General features: G+C 44.8%; 2 protein-coding genes across 4 annotated transcripts; both read left to right on the top strand.

The window, feature by feature from the left end:
• Nucleotides 1-12,554, top strand: LOC131877594 (bridge-like lipid transfer protein family member 3B). 3 transcript variants are annotated; one of them, XM_059223302.1, is made up of 17 exons: nucleotides 1-854; nucleotides 927-1,140; nucleotides 1,453-1,635; nucleotides 1,755-1,980; nucleotides 2,814-2,980; nucleotides 3,799-3,961; nucleotides 4,350-4,630; nucleotides 5,557-5,740; nucleotides 5,865-5,915; nucleotides 6,229-6,321; nucleotides 6,416-6,591; nucleotides 7,053-8,597; nucleotides 9,003-9,137; nucleotides 9,750-9,770; nucleotides 10,761-11,042; nucleotides 11,110-11,257; nucleotides 11,904-12,554. In XM_059223302.1, the coding sequence occupies exons 1-17, from the start codon at nucleotides 811-813 to the stop codon at nucleotides 12,236-12,238; spliced, it is 4,248 nt and encodes a 1,415-aa protein (XP_059079285.1). In that variant the 5' UTR covers nucleotides 1-810; the 3' UTR covers nucleotides 12,239-12,554. The 3 variants fall into 3 exon arrangements, with proteins under 3 accessions (XP_059079285.1, XP_059079286.1, XP_059079287.1); XM_059223303.1 differs by lacking the exon at nucleotides 9,750-9,770 and having other exon boundaries at nucleotides 2-854; XM_059223304.1 differs by lacking the exon at nucleotides 5,865-5,915 and having other exon boundaries at nucleotides 2-854.
• A 5,260-nt stretch (nucleotides 12,555-17,814) lies between these two features.
• Nucleotides 17,815-22,598, top strand: LOC131877659 (protein pygopus-like). Its single transcript, XM_059223404.1, has 6 exons — nucleotides 17,815-17,954; nucleotides 18,064-19,930; nucleotides 20,103-20,435; nucleotides 20,504-21,017; nucleotides 21,112-21,287; nucleotides 21,397-22,598. Exons 2-6 carry the CDS (start codon nucleotides 18,071-18,073, stop codon nucleotides 21,937-21,939), a joined length of 3,426 nt encoding a protein of 1,141 aa, XP_059079387.1. The 5' UTR covers nucleotides 17,815-17,954; nucleotides 18,064-18,070; the 3' UTR covers nucleotides 21,940-22,598.
• The last annotated feature ends 5 nt before the right edge of the window (nucleotides 22,599-22,603 follow it).

Below are 22,603 nucleotides of genomic sequence, written 5' to 3' on the forward strand. Positions count from 1 at the left end.
CATAGGCAGGAACTGTGTGTGATGTGACTGACGTCCTTGCCTGCCACGAACTGAGATCCGATCCATGCTCCTTCTGCCAACGATCGATCTTCTCTAGTCTGCATGGGACACAACGTGGTTGAGTGTGCATATACTTGTCCATCAGTGCATTCTTTCGAATCCAATTGGGACTGACAGAGGACCACCACACGCACCCTTGGGTGGCTGAGCACGTCAGCCTTCAGGATCGCTCTCTCCCGCCCTTACCCCGGTTGGCCTTGGTCTCTGGTTCATTATTATCCTCATCCTCATCTCCCTCCCCTCCCTTCCACCATAGAGCCAGCTAGTCAACGAGCCTTCTTCTACACGCCTGTTCAAAGGCCAAGTCCAGCCTGCTTCCCCTCCCGTTGGAAGCTGCGACGTAGTTGGTTACGCGACCAGTATAACGACGACCGTGTCCTCGCCCTGTGTGTCTCTGGTCCTTTCCCCCCCCCTTCCCCCGATTTGGGTGCTCTTTCCGTGGTCTCTTCCGGATCCTCTCGATCCTCTCGATCCTCTCGATTCGTTCTCTCCCGAATTTCGCTCGCTCTTCTCTATTTCTGACTGGATGGATGGACACACGGGATGTTCTTGAGTTTCAGACTTCAGACGAACTCCGAGATTGAACCAGTGATCCTCTAGCTTCTCCAGCTTCTCCAGCTATCCAGTGAAACTGGACCATGGGTTTGAAAGTGCGAAGTACGTGAGCCATCAGAAGACACGTGAGCTGGTGTCTGTGTGATATTCTCGACTGCTCTGGGGCCTTGGGCTCCGGTTTCGGCTCCTGTCACCATGGCCAACCTCATCAAGAACCAGATCTTGAAGCACTTGTCAAAGTAGGTGGTGCTTTGAACCGGACAACCTCTCCTCTGGCCAAGTTTTGATACACGTGTATGCCCTCTTTGCAGATTTGTCAAGAACCTCTCGCCCAGTCAGATCAACATCTCCACCATGAAAGGGGAAGGTGAGCTCACCGATCTGGAGTTGAACGAGGAGGTGCTCATGGAGTTGATGGAGCTCCCGAGTTGGCTCAGATTGAGTAGTGCCAAATGCAATCGTGTGACCATTCGGATCCAATGGACCAAGCTCAAAAGCGTGCCCATTGTGCTTCAACTCGACGAGGTGAGTTGAATGGGCTTCGCCTTAATGGCATGAATCTGTGGGAAAGGTCGCGCAGCGAGTGTCATCTTCAGATTGCCAGTTGACCTCTAATCTCCAGTTTCGTGGCCGTGAGAAAGGCGAGATGGATATGCATATTTATATACATTGAGACTGGAACTCCATCTTGGGGGGAGTTTCCTTTGCCTGTTGTGTGGTAATTGAGCTCATGGACGTGGGCTGAAACCCAGCTCCAATTGGCATTGAAGAGAAAATGTGTTGCGTTTTAAGAAGTCAGAATGATTCCACTGATGACGTCTACGATTGACCTTCCAGGTCCGGGTGGAGGTGGAAACGTGCGAGAACCTCCGGAGTGTGAATCCCAATGCCAAATCAGCTACTGCAGCCGGAGGAGGTGGACATTATGGTTTCGTCGAGAAAGTGGTTGATGGAATAACGGTCAATGTCAACTCCGTTATTCTTGTCATGAAAAGCCATGTGTTTGAAGCCTCATTCCAAGTAAGCTTGATTCATTCAGTTATTTTTTTTTTACCTGAACGTTTCAACTAGATAAAGAGTTCGGCTAACAAGTGTTCCGGGCAAAGATTCGATTTCTTACTGAGATTCGTTTTGAACAGATGTCCCGGATAGAACTCGAATCGAAAAGTCCCACCTGGACCAAGGCAGATCTCCGGATGACTCGCATCAAGGACACGGACAAAGGCGAAGTACTCAACTTCAAGGAGCTCTCGTGGCAAACCTTGAGGATTGAAGCCAAATCAACCAAGACCGACGATTTGACTCCCTTGAGGTTGATCACCCAACAAGCGCGATGCAGAATCACCATCAAGAAGAAGATAGCAGGCAAGTAGTAATCAACATGTGTGTCGGTCGCATCGGTCGCTAATCTCATGGGCATTTCCGATTTCCGACCAAAGATGCTTCCTGGGTTTCCTTTGTTATGCAAATGCGTGACAACTTTGTTGTCAAGGCTGTGGAATTCGAAATACCCTTTGGAATCCCCTCACGGCTTACTACTTTATTGTGGAAAATCGGGAAGAAAGAATGCTGTGATGTTTTGGGGGGTCGGAAGAAAACTTGCTTTATTGGTTAGAAAGAACGACTGGAGCAAATTTTTGTTGCCTTTTTGCTCATAAAGTTAAGTCTATGAGAATGCGTGCCATATCCTTGGGGGTTTCTTCAAGCATTTATAACGAAATAGGATTGTGTACGAAAATTGCATTTTTAAGTAAAACGCAGTAAATGGTCGTGTAAGGAACGAAACGAGGAAGATTCGATAGGAATCGAAAGAGTTGGTTTGGAGTGTTTTTTTTTTGTATGGTAGATATGTTACCTCGAACGTGCAATGTTGTGTTCTTAAATTTAGACAAAGATTTGTCTAGATTCATTAAGTTCATCCACACCTTTGTTGGCTTCAAAGAAATTGTTCTTTTCAATTGAATGCTAACCCTGCAGCAGGTTCCAGTCGACAAAGTGACAAAGAACGAATACATGAAATTAAAAAGTGTCTTTACATCGCCTCACAAGGCCAATCCTATTATTCTCATATGACCCAGTTACCAAACCCAAGGGAACCAGGGACCTCAATTTATGCTGGCCAGGACCCTCTTTATATGTGGTCCATTTTCCTTCTCCCAACAATATGGAACTGGAAATAACATTCCTTCTATCTACAGATTGCGCTGTCCTCGGATGTCGCCTTGTGATCATCTTAGATGATATCCTATGGGGTCTAACCGATGACCAACTGAAAGCTGCCCTCCATTTTGCTGATTCTCTCAGTGGGTTACTCAAAAGAGCCACAGCTGAGACTCAGAAAGTCAAAGGAGCCAGAAAACTTCAGGTGAGATCATATTATGATTAATCCAGAAAGTACGATAGCAATTTTTCGTCGTGGGGAATTTTGCACTTTGGGGATCCCCCTTTCCGCCCGAATAAAGCTAGTAGTGCCATTCACCATTCATACGGAGAAAAATGGATTGAAAGCAATTTGTAGTCTCCTCCGATCGGCTCCCAAAGGCTCAAATTGAGTGGAAAAGCATCTTGAGGTCTAGAAGGAAGGTGCTGGAAAAGAAAATCGATGTTAAAGTTGGGATGATCCACTATAAAAGTCGCGTTGCGTGTTTAATGACACGACGCTTCTTCTTGTATCTCAGCTACCATTATTGATGTCATTGAGAGTTGGACGCTGGCTAAAGAAAACGTGATAACTACAGTGGATCTTGTTAGCAGCTCTCTAGCTGTTCCTAGTTGTCATTAATTTTTGTCAAATCGAGCACAGAGATAAACGGATAACCCGACTTTGCTTTTTTTTTAGTAATGCTTCAGACGTTTCTGGTCCACGTGGTTGTCATCTTTATTTAACTTGCTGATTTGAGTAAGCGAGGCAGGCGTCATTTTTAAACCAAGACTTCTGGATTAGGTTTCCTCAGTGAAAAAATCACTTTCCGCTCATGGTGAAACAAATCCTCACAACTTCGCCTTTTTTAATCATAAAGCGATTATAGAACAGTAATGCATGTTTTCTTTGTAAAAGAAAAAAAAATCAACATTGACTTTGCATCTGTTGAACAAATTTTGAACAACCATAGTTATAAGCGTTAAAAGGTTAACCACCTTCGCGTCGTATATTAGCTAATAGTCTTATTCCGTTCGTTTTAGAGCCTGGCCGAATTCCAAAAGTCCAAAGAAACGTCTTCCAAAAAGAAAAACGCTCAAACATGCGCAGCCGCCAAGGTTTTTGCGCGCTACGACGTGGTCGAGACATCTTATCATTTCTACTCAGACCGGATTGAACTACATCTCTGTGATGATCCAGATGGAAGTAAGTCCAAGTTTGCTTTCATTTTCACACAATTCCTCCAATTGGCTATATGTACTTCCCCTTCATCATTCTCAGAGCGCTTAATTTCAAATCTGGATATGATTCAGATGGTGTGTTTTTATTTTCTCATTCCTCTTGAACTTGTTAAGAGAACCCCAAAAATCATCTTATTGAGTTTGCTTCCTCAAACTGGCACACAAGAAGATCCCTTCAATTGTTTAGAACATTGATCAGCGCTTTTTCATTGTTCTTTCCCAAGCCTCAGCACGACCATCACTTTGGAGAGCTCTCCAAAATCAGGGTTCTCGTTTCTCTATTGTTCCAAATTTCTCTTGCTTTATCTCTCCTGAAACTTTCTCAAAAACTTCTCACTCATTTTTATTCACAGAGGGTCGATCTCGTCATCCCAACCTGAGTGAGGGCGGGGCATTCCAGATCTCGCTCTCCAAACTCCAAGTGGATGTCTATCCATACCACTTGGCCGACAGCAATCGATCAGCGTGGATTCGATACTCGGAGAGTGTACATTCCACATGGCTGAATAATAGTATCATTGCCTTTCAAAACAGCCTCCTTGAGGCCCTGACCTCGACATCCTCCTCGAATGCTCCAGGAACAGGAGGAAGCTCCAGCAACAAGGCACCACTTTCAAGATCAGCCCCGGGCTCAGTAAGTTCTTCAAAGCTGTTTTTCAGGCGGGGCCTAGTTATAAACTCCAATTTGGGAAGTGATGAGAACGTTCTGAGAGAACGTATTCATATCTGGAAACTAGGTTCGACAATAATGATGTTTCAGGTTAAGATGATGACCTTTGTTTGCGACCCGCTTTAGGGTATTCAAACAACGAATACTCCAAACCACCAGTCAAACTTTTAAGGGAAAATGTGTCTTTTGAATGTTTGAGATACATGTGTTCGATGATTCACCTCTGATTCGTCTTGAGCCGATTGAATCAGTACGACATAACTTCATTGTCTTACCTTATTGTTTGTCTGTTGCCTTATGTTCTTTTTTATTACCAGACAGTGTTTTAAAAGCATCGTCAATTTGCGCGTCTGAAGGAGATCGATTGCTTTTGCAGATGACGTTGCGTTAAGCATGTGTCAGATGGCTTTAAAAGAAGTTGACAAACACGGTGCATAATTATTGGCCGTAGGAGAATAGCCTACTTTTTGATTGGTTGAAATTAAAAAAGTGATCAATTTCGTTGAATATGTTAGTACCTCTTCCGTAGTCTAAAAAATGTCGTGAAGAAGCAAAACTGTGGGTTAATGAACTAAAAAACATCAATCGCGAAAACGCTTTTTTAACTTAAATGGAAAAAGCGTGCATTTGAAAGGAAGTGGGTCATTTTTATCGATGCCATGCACACAATTTAGATCGGGGCAGTTTGATTGAAGAAGGCCACTCAACAAGAACTATAACATTTGAAACACGACTCGCAATGTAATACCTCAATAGACAAGCTGAATATGGATTAGTCGTCTGTAATCATGTAGAAAGAGGACCACCAGTTGTGATGTTTAGCTGCTTATATCGGGTTATTGGAAGCTGTGACAACTGTTTTGTATGTGTGTGTCCTGGTTTTATTATAGACCGCCAATGGTGATGTGCGTGGGAGCAAAGGCATGTCTGACAAGGACAGTGCCATACGGGAAACGATCCTATCGCAATACAAGAAGCTGTTAACCACCAACTTGGTTTTGAGACTGTCCAACATCTGCATGTGGAAAGTGTCCACCACCAAGGCCAAAAGCACTTCCAAGGAGTTCATTTCAGGTGACTTGAATCAATGAATGACTCGAGCTAACCTCTCGATGGCTAAAACCGTAACACTCCAAACCCAGTTTGTATTCACTTTGGTCTTCATATTATCTATCACACACTCATGCACTCACTCTAGGGACAGACAAACCGCCGTTGGTGCTTAGGTCTAAAAGAAAGACAGTCTCAGGTACAGCCTTTAAATATGTTCATTCTTGGTCGTTTGGAGCAACCTCACTAACCCCTTAAACTACTTTTTTTTGCTCAATGCATTCTGCATGTATCCCCCATTTAAAAACCCGTCGGCAGTTTTTTGCATGGAAAAATATGCTGGTAGCTGATGCTTATTACCATTAAACAAGAAATAATAGCTGAACTTTTTGTTCTGCTGTAGAGCACCCAACTTTTTTTTTAAATTTTCTGCACGACTTCTCGCCAGTTGTTCCGAACAACTGGCGAAGAATTTTCTTCAATTTTAATACTAATGGAAAACTCCATTTCAGGGGATTGTGAGCGTTTTTCCTTGCCTGATGACATGCCCGTGTTCCACTTTGAATACACTCAGTTCTACTATCCAGGGGATATTGACTTTCCTCGTGAGTATAGTTCTATTATCACCATGGCTTTTCGAGGCTCCATCCGGGAATCATCTTTTTAATCTTTTTCTGCTCTTTGTGTGGCTCTTTTCAGTGCCTGCACCCAAGTTCTTTGCCTACATCAATCCCATTCAGATCTCGGTGGATCCAATTACTTGCTTGTGGTTGAATGCCTTTGCGCTTAATTTGGGTCAATCGGTCAAAAAGTTGGCCGATGAGAAAGCCGAACCGCCCTACTTAGATGTCAAGATTGAAGCTATTATGTTCAGGGTGAGCGGTTTTCTATTTGTCCTAGGAAAAGTCCCTATTATAAAGATCATTACGTAAACTTGACGTGAGAGTAGCTGGAAAACTCATTTTGTCAAAAAATTGGGTTTACGTTTAGGTTGTCATTATTCTTTGTAATCCACTTAAATTGCAGGAAGCTGTTGGCCATCGTATTTATAAGAAATGGTTAGAAGTATTAGTTTTCATCATACAGACAGGATACCATTTAAGCCACTTGAGATGTGACAATCATATGGATATTAAACTTGGCTATGTTGAGGCAATCATTGTTTAATTTGATAATATCTTTAATGGTAAAATATGTAGACTAAAAAGTAAAGACCAATACGATTTTTGGGCCTTGTATTGACCCAAAGACCCATAGACCCCAAAGACCAATTAGTTGGCTTTCAAATCCCCAGGCATTTTTTTAATAATCTGAATATGTTTGCAATTTGTCCTAGATCATCATGGATGCCGCGGATGATGCCCCGGAACAGAAAGATCGCCCTAAATCTCTTCATTTACAAGTGTCGCGTGTTTTGGCTGCCAATTACAGGAGTCTGGAAACGGGATCCAAAGCTGATTTGGCCGAGACTCTAGAGACATTCCAAAAATCGAGTCTCTATTACGGTACCGATTTTCCCAACTGTCCCACGGACCTGCCCACTGTCTGTGATAAGCTCCTCAATCACGCCACCGGTCAGGATAGCGTGTCTAAAGGTGCGCAAACCTTTGTAGACAATCGTCGTGATGACATTTGGAGAGTTATGAAGAAAGACCTCTTGTGGACGGAAGCCAAAGACGTTTGGTATTTGCACCTGGATCCGGTTTGGGCCGATTTTCATGGCACTCCTTCGTCGGGAAGTCGCCCAGTGCCTCTGGTGGACGCGTTTCCCATTACTCTTTGGCTTTATAAGAAGCCCGATGATGAGGATGATAAAGCTATTCGTTCCGATAAATCCTCCAACACTAACGAATCCCCTCAGGCCGATATGTACGTGATTGGTAGCATCAAGAGCCTGATCAGCGTTCAGCTCAATCATTATCAGTTGCTGTTCTTGCTCAGAACAGTGGAAATGATCAGTGAGATTACCATGTTCCTTGCTCAAGACGTCCATGATATTCTCGGGGAGGAAGAGGGACAAGACGACGGGTCTGTCGTGTTGGGTATCACCATTCCTCAAGTGGATCTCTCGTTGCTCATGCCTTCCATACATCAGTCTCGAGATTCGATTGGCGGGGATTACGACTCGACCGTCCCGGACTCGACAAGTGTGTACTCGGCCGGTGATCTTCTCAAAGGTGCCTATAACTGGCCTAAGACCAATCCGGGTGAGGAATCCGATACGGATGGGACACTCCAATCTCAAAGTGACCTACTTGCCGAAGATCAATCCGAGGCCGATTCCCCCACCAGCTTTTCCAACCCTCCTTCCTTCATAGACGATCAAACTACCCCATCATTCCCCAAGGTGATTCAAGCCTCAACCGAGAACATCACTCCAACCACGTCAACGCCCTCTACCCCCAGATCCAAGGTCAAACCTAAACACTTATATGGGACCATGCCTTCGCCCAATTCACTCCACATTCGAAGCAAGTCTCCAAGTGGCAAGAAACACAGCCTGACCTCCAGCATCTCGAGTATGAAAGCTAGTTTGGACTATCGAAACACGACTCCCACTGACGAAGAAAGTGTGTCCATTCGGAGCGATGGAAGCTCGGAATCGGATAACTTTGTGTTCGTCGGACAGTCTGAAACGGTCAATCGTGAGAACTTTGATGCCGCCCTCTTCAACATTCACGCCCCATCCAAGGGTGGATCACCCGTTGAAGTGGCCATGGAAGTGACGGAAGAGGCACTAAGTGTGCGATCCGCCGCCACCTCGCGGTCAAGTTCCGCACGGCAGACCCCGCAGCCCCCTTCTTTGGATGCGGTGTCAACCCAAAGTGGGCGATTGAATGCTTCAGAATCGATTATCATCAAGCCACAACGCGAAGGCATGGTAAGAGCCAACACGTGTTATGTTAGGAATGCGCCATTCATTCATTAATGAATGAAAGACCATAAATACTGGGACATTCGACGTCAAAGATTGCTTTCTGAAAACATGCTTTAGACTGAAATGTTTTTCTTTTCACCTTGTGTTACTAGGTGGCTTGATCCTTCACAAATGATAACTTTTAGTTGCAGTGACTAAACCTTGGAAATAAGTGCGTTTCAGAGGTTGCAGTCGGTATCTATAAAGTCTTGCCTTTTCCCTGTAAAAAAATGGCCAACAGTCAAATAAGTCATCAGCCATAAGAATGAACATCGAAAGTAAAAGAAATAATGCCTATGAACCGAGTGTAGAGTGCAATCAGCTCAACCACACTTTCTTCAAAATCCCTTCTTTTGCGATCATTTGCAGATTTCGGTGGCCACATTCCATGTGGGTCGTTTGGAGATTGCACATCAGTCGGTGAGTGGTGTGTCCGCTGTTAAGATCCAAGGCGCATCTTTGAGTGGCGAGGAGTGTCCCTCCATTCCATGGGACGAATTCCAGGTGAGGCAATCAATTCACCATCACCATGACCAAATGTTCCGGAATGAATTCTAGATTATTGGTGCGATGAAAAGTAATTCTGCCAGGGATCCGTTTGATAATATTGAAATTAGATTATTAATTCTGTTAAGATTGTGTACGAAAATAATACTTTGAACTTTGGAGTACTTCCTCAAGGCTTATGCCATGTGTGCTAATCTTTGAACTCTTTAGTTTTTGAAAGACGAATCCAAAACTAAGTTGATAGCTGACCTTTAACGTCTAGAAAATAATGAATATGGTAAAATATTAAAGTAACCGGTGTTTTTTAATGATAAAAAACGAGAAAATTGAAAACGCGTTTTTACTTTAATTCCGAAAATTTGAAAGCGATCTTCGAAACTAATACCCAAAACTTAAGAAAGACATTTTTTTTTCGCTCTGCAATATCATAAAAAATTGCCCCTCCCCATATAAAAAATAAGTCAAAAGTTATTGAAATAACCGCGAAGTTTGAATTCGCCGTGTTTTTTAGTATTGTGCATGGTCGCCATATATTCCATTCACTCACTGTTTCTTATTCTCATTTCACCTAAATCCCCTCGCACACCACACCCAATTTTCCCTCCAAAGCGATTCAAGTCAGAATCCAAGGTACTAATACGACATAGTGATTGAACAGTATAGATATACTGCAGTAGGCACTTTTTCAGCTTGTAGTTTGATATTTTCTGGGCCACTGATTGTGAATATCTCATTTAGTAGCCACTCACTTGGATGAGTGACCTACCGAATGCATCAGTTTTCTTTTTCCGTGTAGAAAGTAGACATAAATGTCAAATACGTGAGAGTTATGGTATGTCAACATCAATGAGACGGACGACCTTGACAACTCTCAAAAGGTAGTAGCTATGAAACAACATATTAACGTCAGATATTGATTGCTCACGACCTTTACGTCCGCTCTGAGCCATTTCATTCTCAGCAAAATAAAAAGTGCATGTGATGTGGTTGTGGTTGTCAAATACATACCAAGTTAATCGATGTTGATACAAGTTCAAAATCAGCCTAGTCGCGTGATTAATTTGGTTTGAAGCTGAACCTGTCAAGGTAACATAAAAGTAATATAGTAAATCGCAAAGGGCAGAACTTGTATGGGTGAGATTTTTGCCGTTATAAGGGTCTGTTTGAAACTTGTTTTATGATCCTGATTTCTTTTTGGTTTGTCCCGATTCTGGGGAAGCTTTGGTACTTAGTGTAATACTCGGTTGGTCATTAAAGCCTTAAAGTTTTTGTGATGATCAAAGGCTTTTTGGAAGCAGAAGCCAAATGGATCGAAGTAATCTTTTAGAACACGAGTACCACATGAGCTTCTCTCTCCCTGTTGTTTAGTTGTGCTCACCAGCTTGTTAAATCAACTAAGTAATACCAACATCTCGTATCTCGAAGTAGCAAATCTCGCTTATTGTTTGTTTTCCTCCAAATTCTGGAGTCTGTTTGTACCATCACTCATCTCAGAGTCTACACATAGTGGCCCTTTTCTCGCTTGCTTTGCTTCTCCTCCATCCATTAGGTTTGTCCATGGCTTGGCTCCTGTTAAACTCCAAGTCGAGCTTTAAATGCAATACCCTCTTTATATTACAGAGCAAGTTCACTTTACGAGGCAAGTGTTGGTCCGAAAGTACTCGTCAACCCCCTTCATCTTGGTGTTTCCGTCTTCGTTTCACTACCAAAGCACCAATGTTGGAACAAGTGCTTCAGCATGGATCCCAGGAAATGAGTTTGAGAGAGAAGATCTCTCGAGCTGCCGAGGCTTTCATTCATCTCAAGGCTCAGAATCTGCCCCTACAATTCTACATATCGACTCTAAGTGGTCTAGGCGACCTTTTCGAAGACGAGATCATACCCTCGCCCATTCCCATGAAGGTAAGCGTGCCTGGGCTTGGAGCAATTGATGACATGAATAATGTATCGAACTCTGCTCCAACCCAAGATCCAACTGGACAACATCGCCCTTCATCTCATAGAAGATCGTCCCTCCCCGAATATCACTTCTCCTGGCAGTCTTCCGATCGATGTTGCCATCCCTGCCTTAACCATCACCAGAGACAAATCCGGACTCTTCTCAATTCAACCTTCAGGTAAAAGGATCCTCACTCCGTGTCATGTTCCCCTTTTCATTGCTTTCTATTTTTGAACTCATCTGTGACAGAGAAAGAATGAAGAGGCGAAGCCAGAATTCAATTTGTGATAAGCCACGAACTTCTAGTAATATGGACTGTAAATGAGCTTCTTGCCAAATCGGCCTGCTCTTGGTCATCGCAACTTTGAGCCATTTTTCGAATTAAATCAATAGAATAAGAAACGTAGATCTCGTCAATTGAAGGTAGGGTCAATTCATATTATTTGCTTGCTAAGTTGTTCGTTTCAAAGTTATGTTGTCAAAAGCTTATGTGGCTGACCAAGAGCAGGCCGAAAGTTCGAATTTTATATAGTCTTTACTGCACAACTTTGGACATTTCTCCTGAGTTCCCTAAGCATAGGTTTGGGCTCAAATTTGGCCAAGTTCATCTGTTCAATCTTGTGGTCGAATAAAGTACTTAGTTGGAATGGAGTCAACGGTTTAGGAGAAAAGCATTTTATTTTCGTTCGCAGTCCACGTCTCTAGAAGTCCGTGCATAAGCTCACCTGGATCCACATCCAATCAGTTAGAAAAGCATCGGTGCTTTGAAATGGAAATAAAAGAATTAGATCGTTTTTTCAAGGCCTATCTAATTCTTGTTGCAGAATCGAATGTCAAATCGGAGGATAGCGTGGCCAAAGCCTCGATCCCTGAAATCATCCATCCGACCTCATCCAGTTCCATGAATCATCACCTAGATCTAGTCCGAAGTGGTGTGGCCTCCATCGAGACCGAGCTTCAGCAACGAGCCGCGTTATTGGCCGTAGATAACTCAAATCTGCGGTCTTCGTTGGATATTGCCAATGTCAAAATTCGGGACTTAAGCGCGCGCTTGCAAGACGCGGAGCAAAACAAGGCGTTGGAGGCGGAAAACGAGAAACTGAAGGAGACATTGAAGTATTTGCAGAAGGAGCTAGTGAGAGCTGGCAAGAAGGTGTGATTTCCAATGCTGGTGGGTTGAGATGGGTCCAAAAAATAGAACCTGTGCCAAAGACACGCGCCTAGACGATGATAAAAGTTTCAATTGATTACCATGTGATATGTTCAATGAATATTTACTCCTTCACTTTCAACAGCTTTTAAGTCTCTTCAACTCGACCCTCTTGTTATTCCAATTTATTGTCGGTGAGACTATCGCTTTCTCTTATCTTGCCAAAAAGTCCTATTTCCGCATTCCTTGACGGAATATCCCAGAAAACTAATCAAACATGTGAGTTAAATCTTGCTTCAAATATATTTATCCAATTATCAGTCTATTTTGCCGGTATTTCTATGGTACAACTCGTCTGCCAAGGCGTTTTCAGACTCGATCCAATCTTATTTCAAGATTTTTCCAAGGCACCACACATCCATGATACTTCTGTAAGAAGAACCCGAGATGCTTCTCACTCATTCACCTTGCTAAATGTCTGGCTTTGGACACTGGATATTGTTCGGGGTGGCTGGGAAATTGCCGGCCAGCTTCAAGCCTCATCATTCACATCATCGTGGACTTTGTTCACGTCTTCCGGCTCCTCCTTAGGTTACGCTCGTGTGCTCAAGTGAAGCAGTATGCGATATCCAGGCCCATTGTGAGTTCGAAGAAAGTAGAAATTGTTGAACAAAGAATCAAAGTTTCTTCAGAGCGATTGGCGAACGAGGGGGGGGGGCAATCGAGATGGCTGAGAAAGAGGCCATAGATATCAAGTCAAGTCAGCATCGTCGTCGTGGCTTGAAAATGAACTCCTGAGTAACATACATTCTGAGGCTACCGGTCGCTGCTCTGATGTGATGATACTTGCCTTTTGTACTCTGATACACCAATGACTTCAGATGACACTAACTTTTTGATTACTCAAGATGATTAGACAGAGATTGGTGCTGAATCGATACTTCTCTATGAGTATAAATGCCTCTATTATGCTCGAAATGAGATGCACTTTCAATTGGATGAATTAGCAAAATAAGGGTTAGAAAGCACTTTCTTAGAGTTGTGTAGCTTTAGGCCAAGCACAGAGACAATTGACACTCTTATTTCAAATACTTCAGTATATCATTAAGGAATACCAATTAGTTTGTTTTTAGATAATAATCTTTGTTCAAAAGAACTGTTTAACAATTGAAACATTTCGCAGGTTCTGGTAGGCAACACAGGTTAGAGCATTCGTGTTGCAATATCTCATTGGTCATTTGGTTCAGAGAACTACCAATTGAAATTTTGCTGGTCTAGTCCGTTTTTGATATTTTGTTCTGAGAATGTTTTGGGAATTTGTCGTTACCTGAGCAACTTCACAATAGTTTTTCTCCAACCTTGAAGATTAGAACTTTTCTAACATCAGTCCATCAGGTAAGTGTTTTGCCTGCACTTAGCGTCCTCAGAAGTGGATTTGAAGTCCCTCAGACTCTGACATAACATATTTTTTTAAATAAAGTAATAAAGTTTTTCATACTTTTACTTTTAATGATTCATGCCTACAACTCTTGTGTTGGAAAACATGCGGCACTTCAACAGCGGATCTACAGAAGTCATCGTTAGCCACCACCCTTGCTTGGCCACTAGGAGAACAGGGCGACAATACCAACCACCAACATCACCCAATTCGACCATCCATGGTCATTGAGGTTTCATCTAGTTCGATGGACAGTCAGGTATCAACCAACTCGCGTTCATTCCTCCATTATTGGGGTGGGTCGGGTGGTGGTTCGTTTTACTGGTAAGACTTAGTTAGCTCTACTCGATATCTTATCCACCCTACCTACTCAAAGCATTGCGAGTCAGTCGATCACGATCTTGACCAGTGATTCCACATGGCTGGTGGGTAAAACCGCCCAAAAATTGCCGAAAGGCCCATGATAATGAGAAAGTCGCCTGTCAACTCAACAGTCGTAATTTTGGTGCAGTCTTTTTGACATTTTTAATCTTATCTCTTATCTCAGTTTTTCTAAATTCACACAATTTGCGTTGTATATTCCTATGTTATGTTTTCAAAGCGAGGAAAAGAGCAAGTTATTTTTGAGAGAAAGCAATATCGATCACAAACGCGGCGAAAAAAAAGCGCAAAACTTGCGCGAGAGTGCAAATTATGGAGACTCTGGTTGTGACGAGGGCGATCTACTTGCTGACTGACGAACAACAAGCAACGCGTGCCCATTTTGAAGTGGAGCGAGAGCATTGGGATATTTACTAGTTGAGCTACTACTTAGCGTCATCCGTTGTCTGGTTTGCAGACTCTTCTGTAGCTCTGTCGATGTCAAGTTTGGTAATAGCAGGGTTGCTAGGGTGAAAATATTCGCTTAGGTAAGAATGGGGCTAATTGAAGGCCAAATTTTGGCTTCGAAATCAGAGGTCAGACGTAGCACTTGCTCCCTGCAATGTTCGTAATGAATTGTAGCTAACCGCAAAAGAGGTATCAGACGATTATTGATTGCATAAAGTCATGTTAATTTGGTAATATCTCATCAGTCTGTCTCAATTCCAAAGTTAGTTCGTCTAATAAGCATAAATTGTAATGATCTCAGGCACCAAGAGAGCTGACCCTTGTATTGGAAACATGTTAACAGAGGTCAATTTTGTGCGTTAAAATTGTAGTGCCAGTTCTATCATGGTTTTGGGCTTGCCTGATTTGTCATATTTTCCTTTCATCACTTGCACACCAAATTTGAAGCGCCCAATTGAAAGATCGTTTTAACCAATTTAGTGATGAAAGCGAACTTTTGTTTTGGGTTTGACAACGTTTGAGTGCGGAGTTCTCAACTAGAGCTATGCGTGGGATCCGACAGGATCTTCCGAGTCTTTCAATCTGATCCGAAAACTTATGCTCAATAAATCCAATCCGTAAAAATTGCTTTATAATTGCTCAATCCCAATTTGAATTCAATAAATAACCGGAATTTGAATCTGACTTTTTGCTCAATCAAATTTGCAATGGATTTGCAACTCTAGTCAGAATATGCAAGAAACTTATTTCAAAATACAGTTAAGGAGAGAGGTTTAGACGGTTAGATATGTTTTGCCCCAATCAATGCAAACTGCCATGCTCAAAGTCAAAGGTTATTGATTTTTTCTACTGATATTGATCATAGACAGAAAGCATTGTTATCAGAAAGAAGGATATTTCAATGAAAACCATCACTTGTTTGAGGTAATACCGCTTTTGTTTGTTGAGAAGTGTTTGACCAGACGTCAATTTTTCATGCTCAGTGAAGTATTGTTGGTTTATTTCATATCTTGACTGTTTGAATTTTGCATCTAAAAGAATATTATCCAATTAGACAAAACCTTTTAAGAGGCAATTCATGCATGGAATTCCAAAGATTTTGTGCCAAGATCAGCCCACTATGTGTTAAAGCAACTTCAAGACCCTTTTTAAAATGCGTTAATTGAATAAGAAATCTTTATTGCTCCAATTAAGGGGAAATATTTTTCATAACATTCCCTTGCGAGATGATTCTACTCAAAGTTTCATTGAAAAATGCGTATGTAACTGAGACAAAATGGACATATATGAACGTTCTATTTAGTCATTAATCCAGAACTTTCACAGCCATTTGTGAGTTCCCTGGCCCAAAATGTGGGCCCAAATTTGAGCAAGTTGATATATTTGGCAAGATCTTTTGGTTGAGCTTTGTGTATATTTGGGATAAAGTGAATGCTAAAGGAAGACAATATTTCATTGCCAAATAGTATAGCTCAACAGTCTATTCAGTAGCTTTTCCCTAGGTGTCAAGGTTTTAAACCCTGATGCCAGACCTTAACCCACCCTTTAAGGGAGGAGATGTGCTGTAGTGGTTAGCACAGTTTCCTGAAGTCCCACAAGTTATTGGTTCTTTCAACAAAGGATTCTTTTATATGCTAATCACATCCACTGATTGAGAACCAATAGGCTGCAAACATAACACTGTCTTTTAGAAAGATTGGTTAATGGGATGGCTGCCTTTATTGACCAGATGGAATTCACCTACCTCTCCAACCCTTTCCCTCACAAACAAACAAAAATTCCTCTAAATCAATTTTGCCATAGCAGTCTTTTCAAGATCCTGCATTGCTGGTTGGATTTGCTAAAAGGTACAAATTGTAGTAGATCCAGTTCATTTGAATTCAGTTCTAGATAAACATATCAGCATGGTAGGATTGTGAAGATATCTTTCAATTTACAAAAAAGCATCAAGATTCAATTTAGAGGGTCACAAATGAATTAACAGTTATCTCTGCTTCAAGCCACGGTAATATAAAAGGTGAAATTTAAGTAATTTAAATCTTCACATAATCATTACTACTGTGCTGGTAGTGGTGGAAGTAGAAAGATATATTTTGATTTTCTCAACTAAAATAAGGAGGTTTGCACTGCACCTACTATGGGATCAACAAACTCGGCAAGAAATGGTCGGGTCACTGGTTCATTCTTGACTCACTGTGTAAATATAATCCTCTTGCCGAAAAAGTCGAAATTAAAACGAAAAAATCCATCAGACTAGCTAGGCTCGCGGTTTAGGTTTGAGCTCAACGCATCACTAATGTTCGAACTGGATGCTGGCCTGAATCCCTGAGATGGTTTGGGCGAGTGCGATGTTAAATCTGAACAATGGACAATGCTCCAGGACTGTGAGTTGTTCTCTGACAAACCATTTCTGGCCACCTCGAGACCTAAGTACCAGAAGCATATTATAAGTCAATCGAACTGATATTTCAACTAGTATTCACGCTGAAGTGATACTTGTCTCCAAAATACTTGGCCCCCAGTTCTCGCGTATAAAACTGTCATCTGAGTCTATTTATGAGCTCGAATGGCAGGGCCGAAACTGACTGGCCCGGCCATTGGGGCCCATTCGCCCGTCACCCTATTTTACGAGTGGAAAGAGCAACGGGCCCGCTTTCGCTGGCCTGGGAACACTGCCTCGCGGCAGGCTGGGCTTGTCATTGGACCGGGCCGGCACGGAGCATTTTCTTATTTTTTCTGTCCATGACCCATCAGGCTGACCACGTAGGTGTGACTGACATTCGATCTTTGATTTTCACAACCAATGGGTAGGTACCCTTAAATCCGTCTTGAAAAACTTAAGTGACCTTTGAACTATGTAAACACCATCACTCGTTGAATGGTATTCCAGAAAAAGCCAGGGTAGTTCCAATTCACAATATCGGGTAAAACTCTTCGACCCGCCTCTATGGTCACCTTTCTCAGCCCTCCGAGCTGGTCCCATCAATTCGGCCCGAAACAACGAAAAAAAGAACAGGGTACCGTCGGACTCGGCGTCCTCGAAGCCCCCCGATCCAAGACGTGACCACGGCAGGCTGAATATTGCTGGGGGTGCGTGCCAGCCAAAGTGAGCTAGCTATCCAGCCGAGAGCGAGCAAGCAAGCTAGCTAGCTTCTCCAGTTCTTCAGCCAGATAGAGCCAGCTAGAAGGACCGACGGTCGGACGGAGTGAGTCAAAGGGGCGAGGGAGGGGTCACCTTTCTCAGCCCTCCGAGCTGGTCCCATCAATTCGGCCCGAAACAACGAAAAAAAGAACAGGGTACCGTCGGACTCGGCGTCCTCGAAGNACTGTGAAAAAAGAAGGAAGGAACGGAGGAACGGACTCGCAACAAAAACATCCCTAGCTCAAGCTCAAATTGGAGGCCATGAAGGCCATCAGACCGGGAGATCAGCGACCAGCCTTCACCTAGACCTCCCCCGGGTAAGTCAGCGCCGGGGTTGGACCCTCCGATCCGCCTGGAGGGCCCGCCCCTCTCTGTGACAGGCAGTGACGGATCGGCAACGGGGATTGATTTGCTCTCTCTCTCTAGCCGCACTATGATGAGCGACGTGTTGCCGCAACAGCCGGAGGCCAATCACGGGCCGACGGCCGGTGGAGCTAGTGGTCCTGGTGGGCCGCCCGGCTTAGGTGCGGCCAAGAATCCGGCCGCCATTGGGCGGCTCAAGCGCCGCATGGACGGCTACCGACATCACGAGGATAAGTCCATGCGCCAGTACGAGAGTACGGTCACGGCTTTCAACGGGCAGCAGATGAACGAGACGCTGGTGTTGCGGCAAAAGTTTCTGGAATCGAGTAAGAGCAAAAAGGGCGCTAAGAAGAGTGCGGCTAGCGAGAAACACAAGTTGAGCGGCCATCCGCCCAGTCATCCGGCCGGGGCGGGCACCCCGCCCAATGGGTTACCGCCCTATTCCGCGCGAGAGTCCGGCAGTGGCGGTATGAAACGCTCGCGACCCAGTTTAGAGAATGAAACGCCCAAGGGACCCGTGGAAGCTAAACGACCGCATTTGCAAAGTGGCGAAATCAAACGGGAAAGTGGCACTCCGCCCGTGAGCAGTTTGGCTGGCCCCGGGGCTAACGGTCCCTATGGGCCACCCACCACCTCGACCCATTCGGCCTCATCGGATCCTTTCGCCGCCCACGAGATCAAAACCGAGGCCTTGGATTCGTCCACGCTGATCAAGGAAGAGGAACGAGCCGGCGATGACACGTTGGGTGACCTCGATCTCAATGACTTCATCGACGAGAATGGTGACGGGATCATGAATCAGGATATGTTGAACCATCTGATCGGTGATCTCCAAGATTCGGACTTTATCGAGAATTTCGATTTTTCGGACAGCCGTGGTGGGTTAGATGACCTAGCCAGTTCTTTAGAGGCGCCTTCAGTGAAAGTGGAGCCCAGTGAGGACGTGAAACCTCCGCCGGTCTCGGTCCCGCCCGTGTCGTCGGTGGTCAGTCATTCAGTCAATCATAGTGCCCCATCGTTTCTTCCAACCTCGGCCAATCCCATGACCGGGATGAGTAATGGTCCCCCACCGCCCATCGGACATCACCATCCGGTTTCCATGGCTCCCACCAGTCGTCAAAACTCGTATGACGGGAGTGCGGCGGGGCCCGTGGCTCGGGGCTTGCCCAATGGCACCACCCCACCCATGTCCAACCCCAATCGAGCCTCGCCCCATCCCCATTCGCAAGCCGGCGGTGCCACTAACCCCGCCGTGCCCACGTCGTTGCAGCAAATGGACGCGGCCGAGAAGCTCAAGATCATGGCTCAACAGCACCAGCAGCACCATGCCCACCCCATGTTCAACAACATGGGCCCCATGCCTCCCAACGGGGCCATGATGCGACCCGGCATCCGACCCGGGATCCGACCAGGCGGTCCGCCCAACGGGAGTAGTGTCATGCCACCCAATTTGCCTACCGCCCCCATACCTCAAGTGGCCCCCACCTCTTCCATGCCCGGTACCACCATGAGTGGCTCGACGGGCGGGATCATGACCTCCAGTTCGCAAGGGCCCATTATGTCGCGAATGATGGGCCCCGCCGGAGCCATGGGGGGTCCGGGGGGAGGACCCATGCCATTCAATGGCAGTTCTCCCATGACGGCCGAGCAAGTGCGAATGCGTGCTCAAAGCCGCTATCGCATGGGCACGCCCAATCCCTCAAGTATTCGCCATCCACTTCCTCCGTCTAATAATAGTCAGGGCCCTGGAGGGCCATCCCATCCACAACAGCAGCAACCGCAGCAGCAGCAACAACAACAACAGCACCAGCCACAGCTCAATCAAACTTCACAAAGTATGCAACCCCAGCAACAACAGCCTACTCAACCACAGCCACAAAATAATCCACCACAATCGAATATGATGCAAAATCCTGCCATGAGAAATCAGGTAAGCTCCATCCATGTATTCTGGTATTTTAAAGGTAAAAATGGACGAAATATGACTTTTCATTTTAATAGTACTGGGGATTACATTCCCTGTAGCGGATAGAAAAGCCAAGCCCACTCAATCCCAATCAATCAACTTATTCACTCATTGGCGTCTTGTTGTTTTTCTCCAGATGATACCTAATGGTCCTCAGATGACACCTCAGCAACAGCAACAACATATGATGATGCAGCAGCAACAACGAATACAACAAATGGGCTCTAATCCCATGGGGATGATGAGACCCAACCACATGGGAGGCGGAGACATGGGCAACGGACCCCCAGGGGGCAATCCCAGTATGATGGGGCCGCGAGGTCCGATGATGAGTGGCTCTGCTGGACCGCCCATGAACAACCCTCAAATGCGTCAGATGAGCCCTCAGATGATGATGACGATGCAACAAATGCAACATCAGTCCAACCGGCCTCCACCTCCTGAATATGGCCAAAGGATGGGTCATCAGGTAAGATATTCTTTTGGTTTCGTTTGAACATATGCCATTATTTTCGTTTGTTTGCAAATTCGTTTCAGAACCAAAATATGCCTTATATGATGGGTCAGATGCCGGGCAATATGCCGCCTAATATGAGGTTTCCCAATAATATGGGACCTGGTCATCGAATGGGTGGGCCACGTGGAGGTCCAGGGTTTCAACAAATTCCGCCGAGTGGTCCTATGATGCGACAGCAACAACAACAGCAGCAGCAACATCACTTACATCATCAGCAACAACAACACCACCATCATCAAATGGGAATGGGTCCTCAAGGAGTTGGAGATCCCCAGCGAATGAGATTTCCCCCAGGGGCCATTGGCATGGCCAACAACGGTGCTAAGCAAGTTCCCATGTCCCATGGGGGTGGTCCTGGGGGTCCAGGGGGCCCACCTCATCCTATGATGGGATGGGGGCCGAATGGAGCCCAATCTCATATGGGAATGGGGAATGTACCCATGAGTGGTGGCTCCCCTAATCATCCAATAGTTCAAGGTCAAAACTTACCCATGGGATCGCCCAGAGGTCCAATGGGATCGCCAAGGCCACAAGGTAAGGAAAACGTTACATATTGAGCCACATATGACATCCAAAGATATGGATCGCGGATTAAAAGGATTCCATCCATGTTTTGTGCTTTCCTCAGGTGACATTAATCACGGATCTCCAATGATGCCTCATAATTCTCATCCAAATCTCCGATCTCAAGCTCCTGGTGGTCACATGGGTGGACCAGGGGGAATAAACCCTGCCATGTCAGCCAATCTTAGTAATGGGCCTCCGAATGGGCCGCATCAGTCTGTCAGAATGCCCGGACATCCCGTAAGTAAAATCAGAGCAAGAGCTTATGAGAACGTGCATGATCAACCTGGTTAATGATGATCAGTTCAGGATGGATGTATGGTCTCACAATTAACTTGCCTTGTTCCAGGTTGGTGCCATGCCGCAAAGAATGCCAAATATGCCTTTACCCAGCCAACCAAATCCCCAACAGCAAAATCCAAATCAACCCGTCCCCAACGGGCCTAGCCAGGTCCAAGGTCCCCCGTCCCAACAGACGTGTTCCCAACCGCAACAACAACAACAACAACAACAGCAGCAGCAACAGCCCATCCATTCCCCACACATGAGCCATAATTCACCCATGAACCATCACTCGCCCATGATGGGTGGTTATGGTCATTCTCATTCGCCAATGGCTCCGCAACAGCATCCTGTCATGTCTCCAATGGGTCAGAGGAGTAACACACCCTCCCATCAACATAATGGGGTGGGAGGCGGAGTCCAGCAGCAACAACAACAGCAGCAGCAACAGCAACAGCATCCCAATAATAACACCTCGAACAATAAGAGCGATGATTTCAATCTGGACTTCCTCGACTCCATTCCGAGTGGTCCGCCCAACCAGGGCCATCAGGGACCCATGAAGAATGGAGGGGGTGGGGATGAGATTTTGAACACCCTGTTCAATTAGTGTGAAAGTCATCACGCCCACTCCCTTGCCTCCCTCAATCGCTCCTTTTCATTAGCCAAGACAAATTACCTGCAATCTCAAGAATGAATTCTCATTTCCCTTCATGGTGCCTGTTCAGGTTCAGCCAATATGAAAGGGCTACCCAAAATACCAATTATACCCTATCATTATTATTGCTATTACATTGTGCCCAGTGGATCCCTTGATGATCCAGCAATACACACCCACACCCCACACACACCTACACGAATCATCTCAGTGTGCGAATCCAGTATTGATAAGCTGTTGCCATAATCATCAACAAGTATCGACCCTCTTCCAATGCTATCTCGCTCCATCTCTCCTTTACTGTGTGTCTCTCTCTTTGCCTCACTCTCTAACGCGAACTTCATCCATTTCTCCCCCGCCCCTTCTTTCCATAATCCATCCTTGCAAATGATGAACAACCGTAAGAAAAACTCCTACTACTGACTACCACAATAGCATCAACAACAATGATGATGATGATGACCGTCGTATTGTGTAGTTAGTTTACAATTATAGTTAGAAGACCGAGAATATGAAATTATAGGTGAAGTTTTATATTGTTTTTGTATGGAAATTATACAAACAGATAACTCGTGAATAGCAATTAAAGGATGATATTCATAATGAAAAAACAAAC

Source organism: Tigriopus californicus, chromosome 3 (assembly GCF_007210705.1).
Source record: "Tigriopus californicus strain San Diego chromosome 3, Tcal_SD_v2.1, whole genome shotgun sequence".
Taxonomy (NCBI): Eukaryota; Metazoa; Arthropoda; class Copepoda; order Harpacticoida; family Harpacticidae; genus Tigriopus; species Tigriopus californicus.

Coding starts and splice junctions, on each gene's coding strand:
- LOC131877594 (XM_059223302.1), top strand. CDS start 811: ATGGCCAACCTCATCAAGAACCAGATCTTGAAGCACTTGTCAAA. Junction 1,981..2,813: donor CATCAAGAAGAAGATAGCAG/GCAAGTAGTAAT, acceptor TTCTATCTACAG/ATTGCGCTGTCCTCGGATGT. Junction 11,258..11,903: donor CTTCTCAATTCAACCTTCAG/GTAAAAGGATCC, acceptor TTCTTGTTGCAG/AATCGAATGTCAAATCGGAG.
- LOC131877659 (XM_059223404.1), top strand. CDS start 18,071: ATGATGAGCGACGTGTTGCCGCAACAGCCGGAGGCCAATCACGGGCCG. Junction 19,931..20,102: donor ATCCTGCCATGAGAAATCAG/GTAAGCTCCATC, acceptor GTTTTTCTCCAG/ATGATACCTAATGGTCCTCA. Junction 21,018..21,111: donor GGGATCGCCAAGGCCACAAG/GTAAGGAAAACG, acceptor TGCTTTCCTCAG/GTGACATTAATCACGGATCT.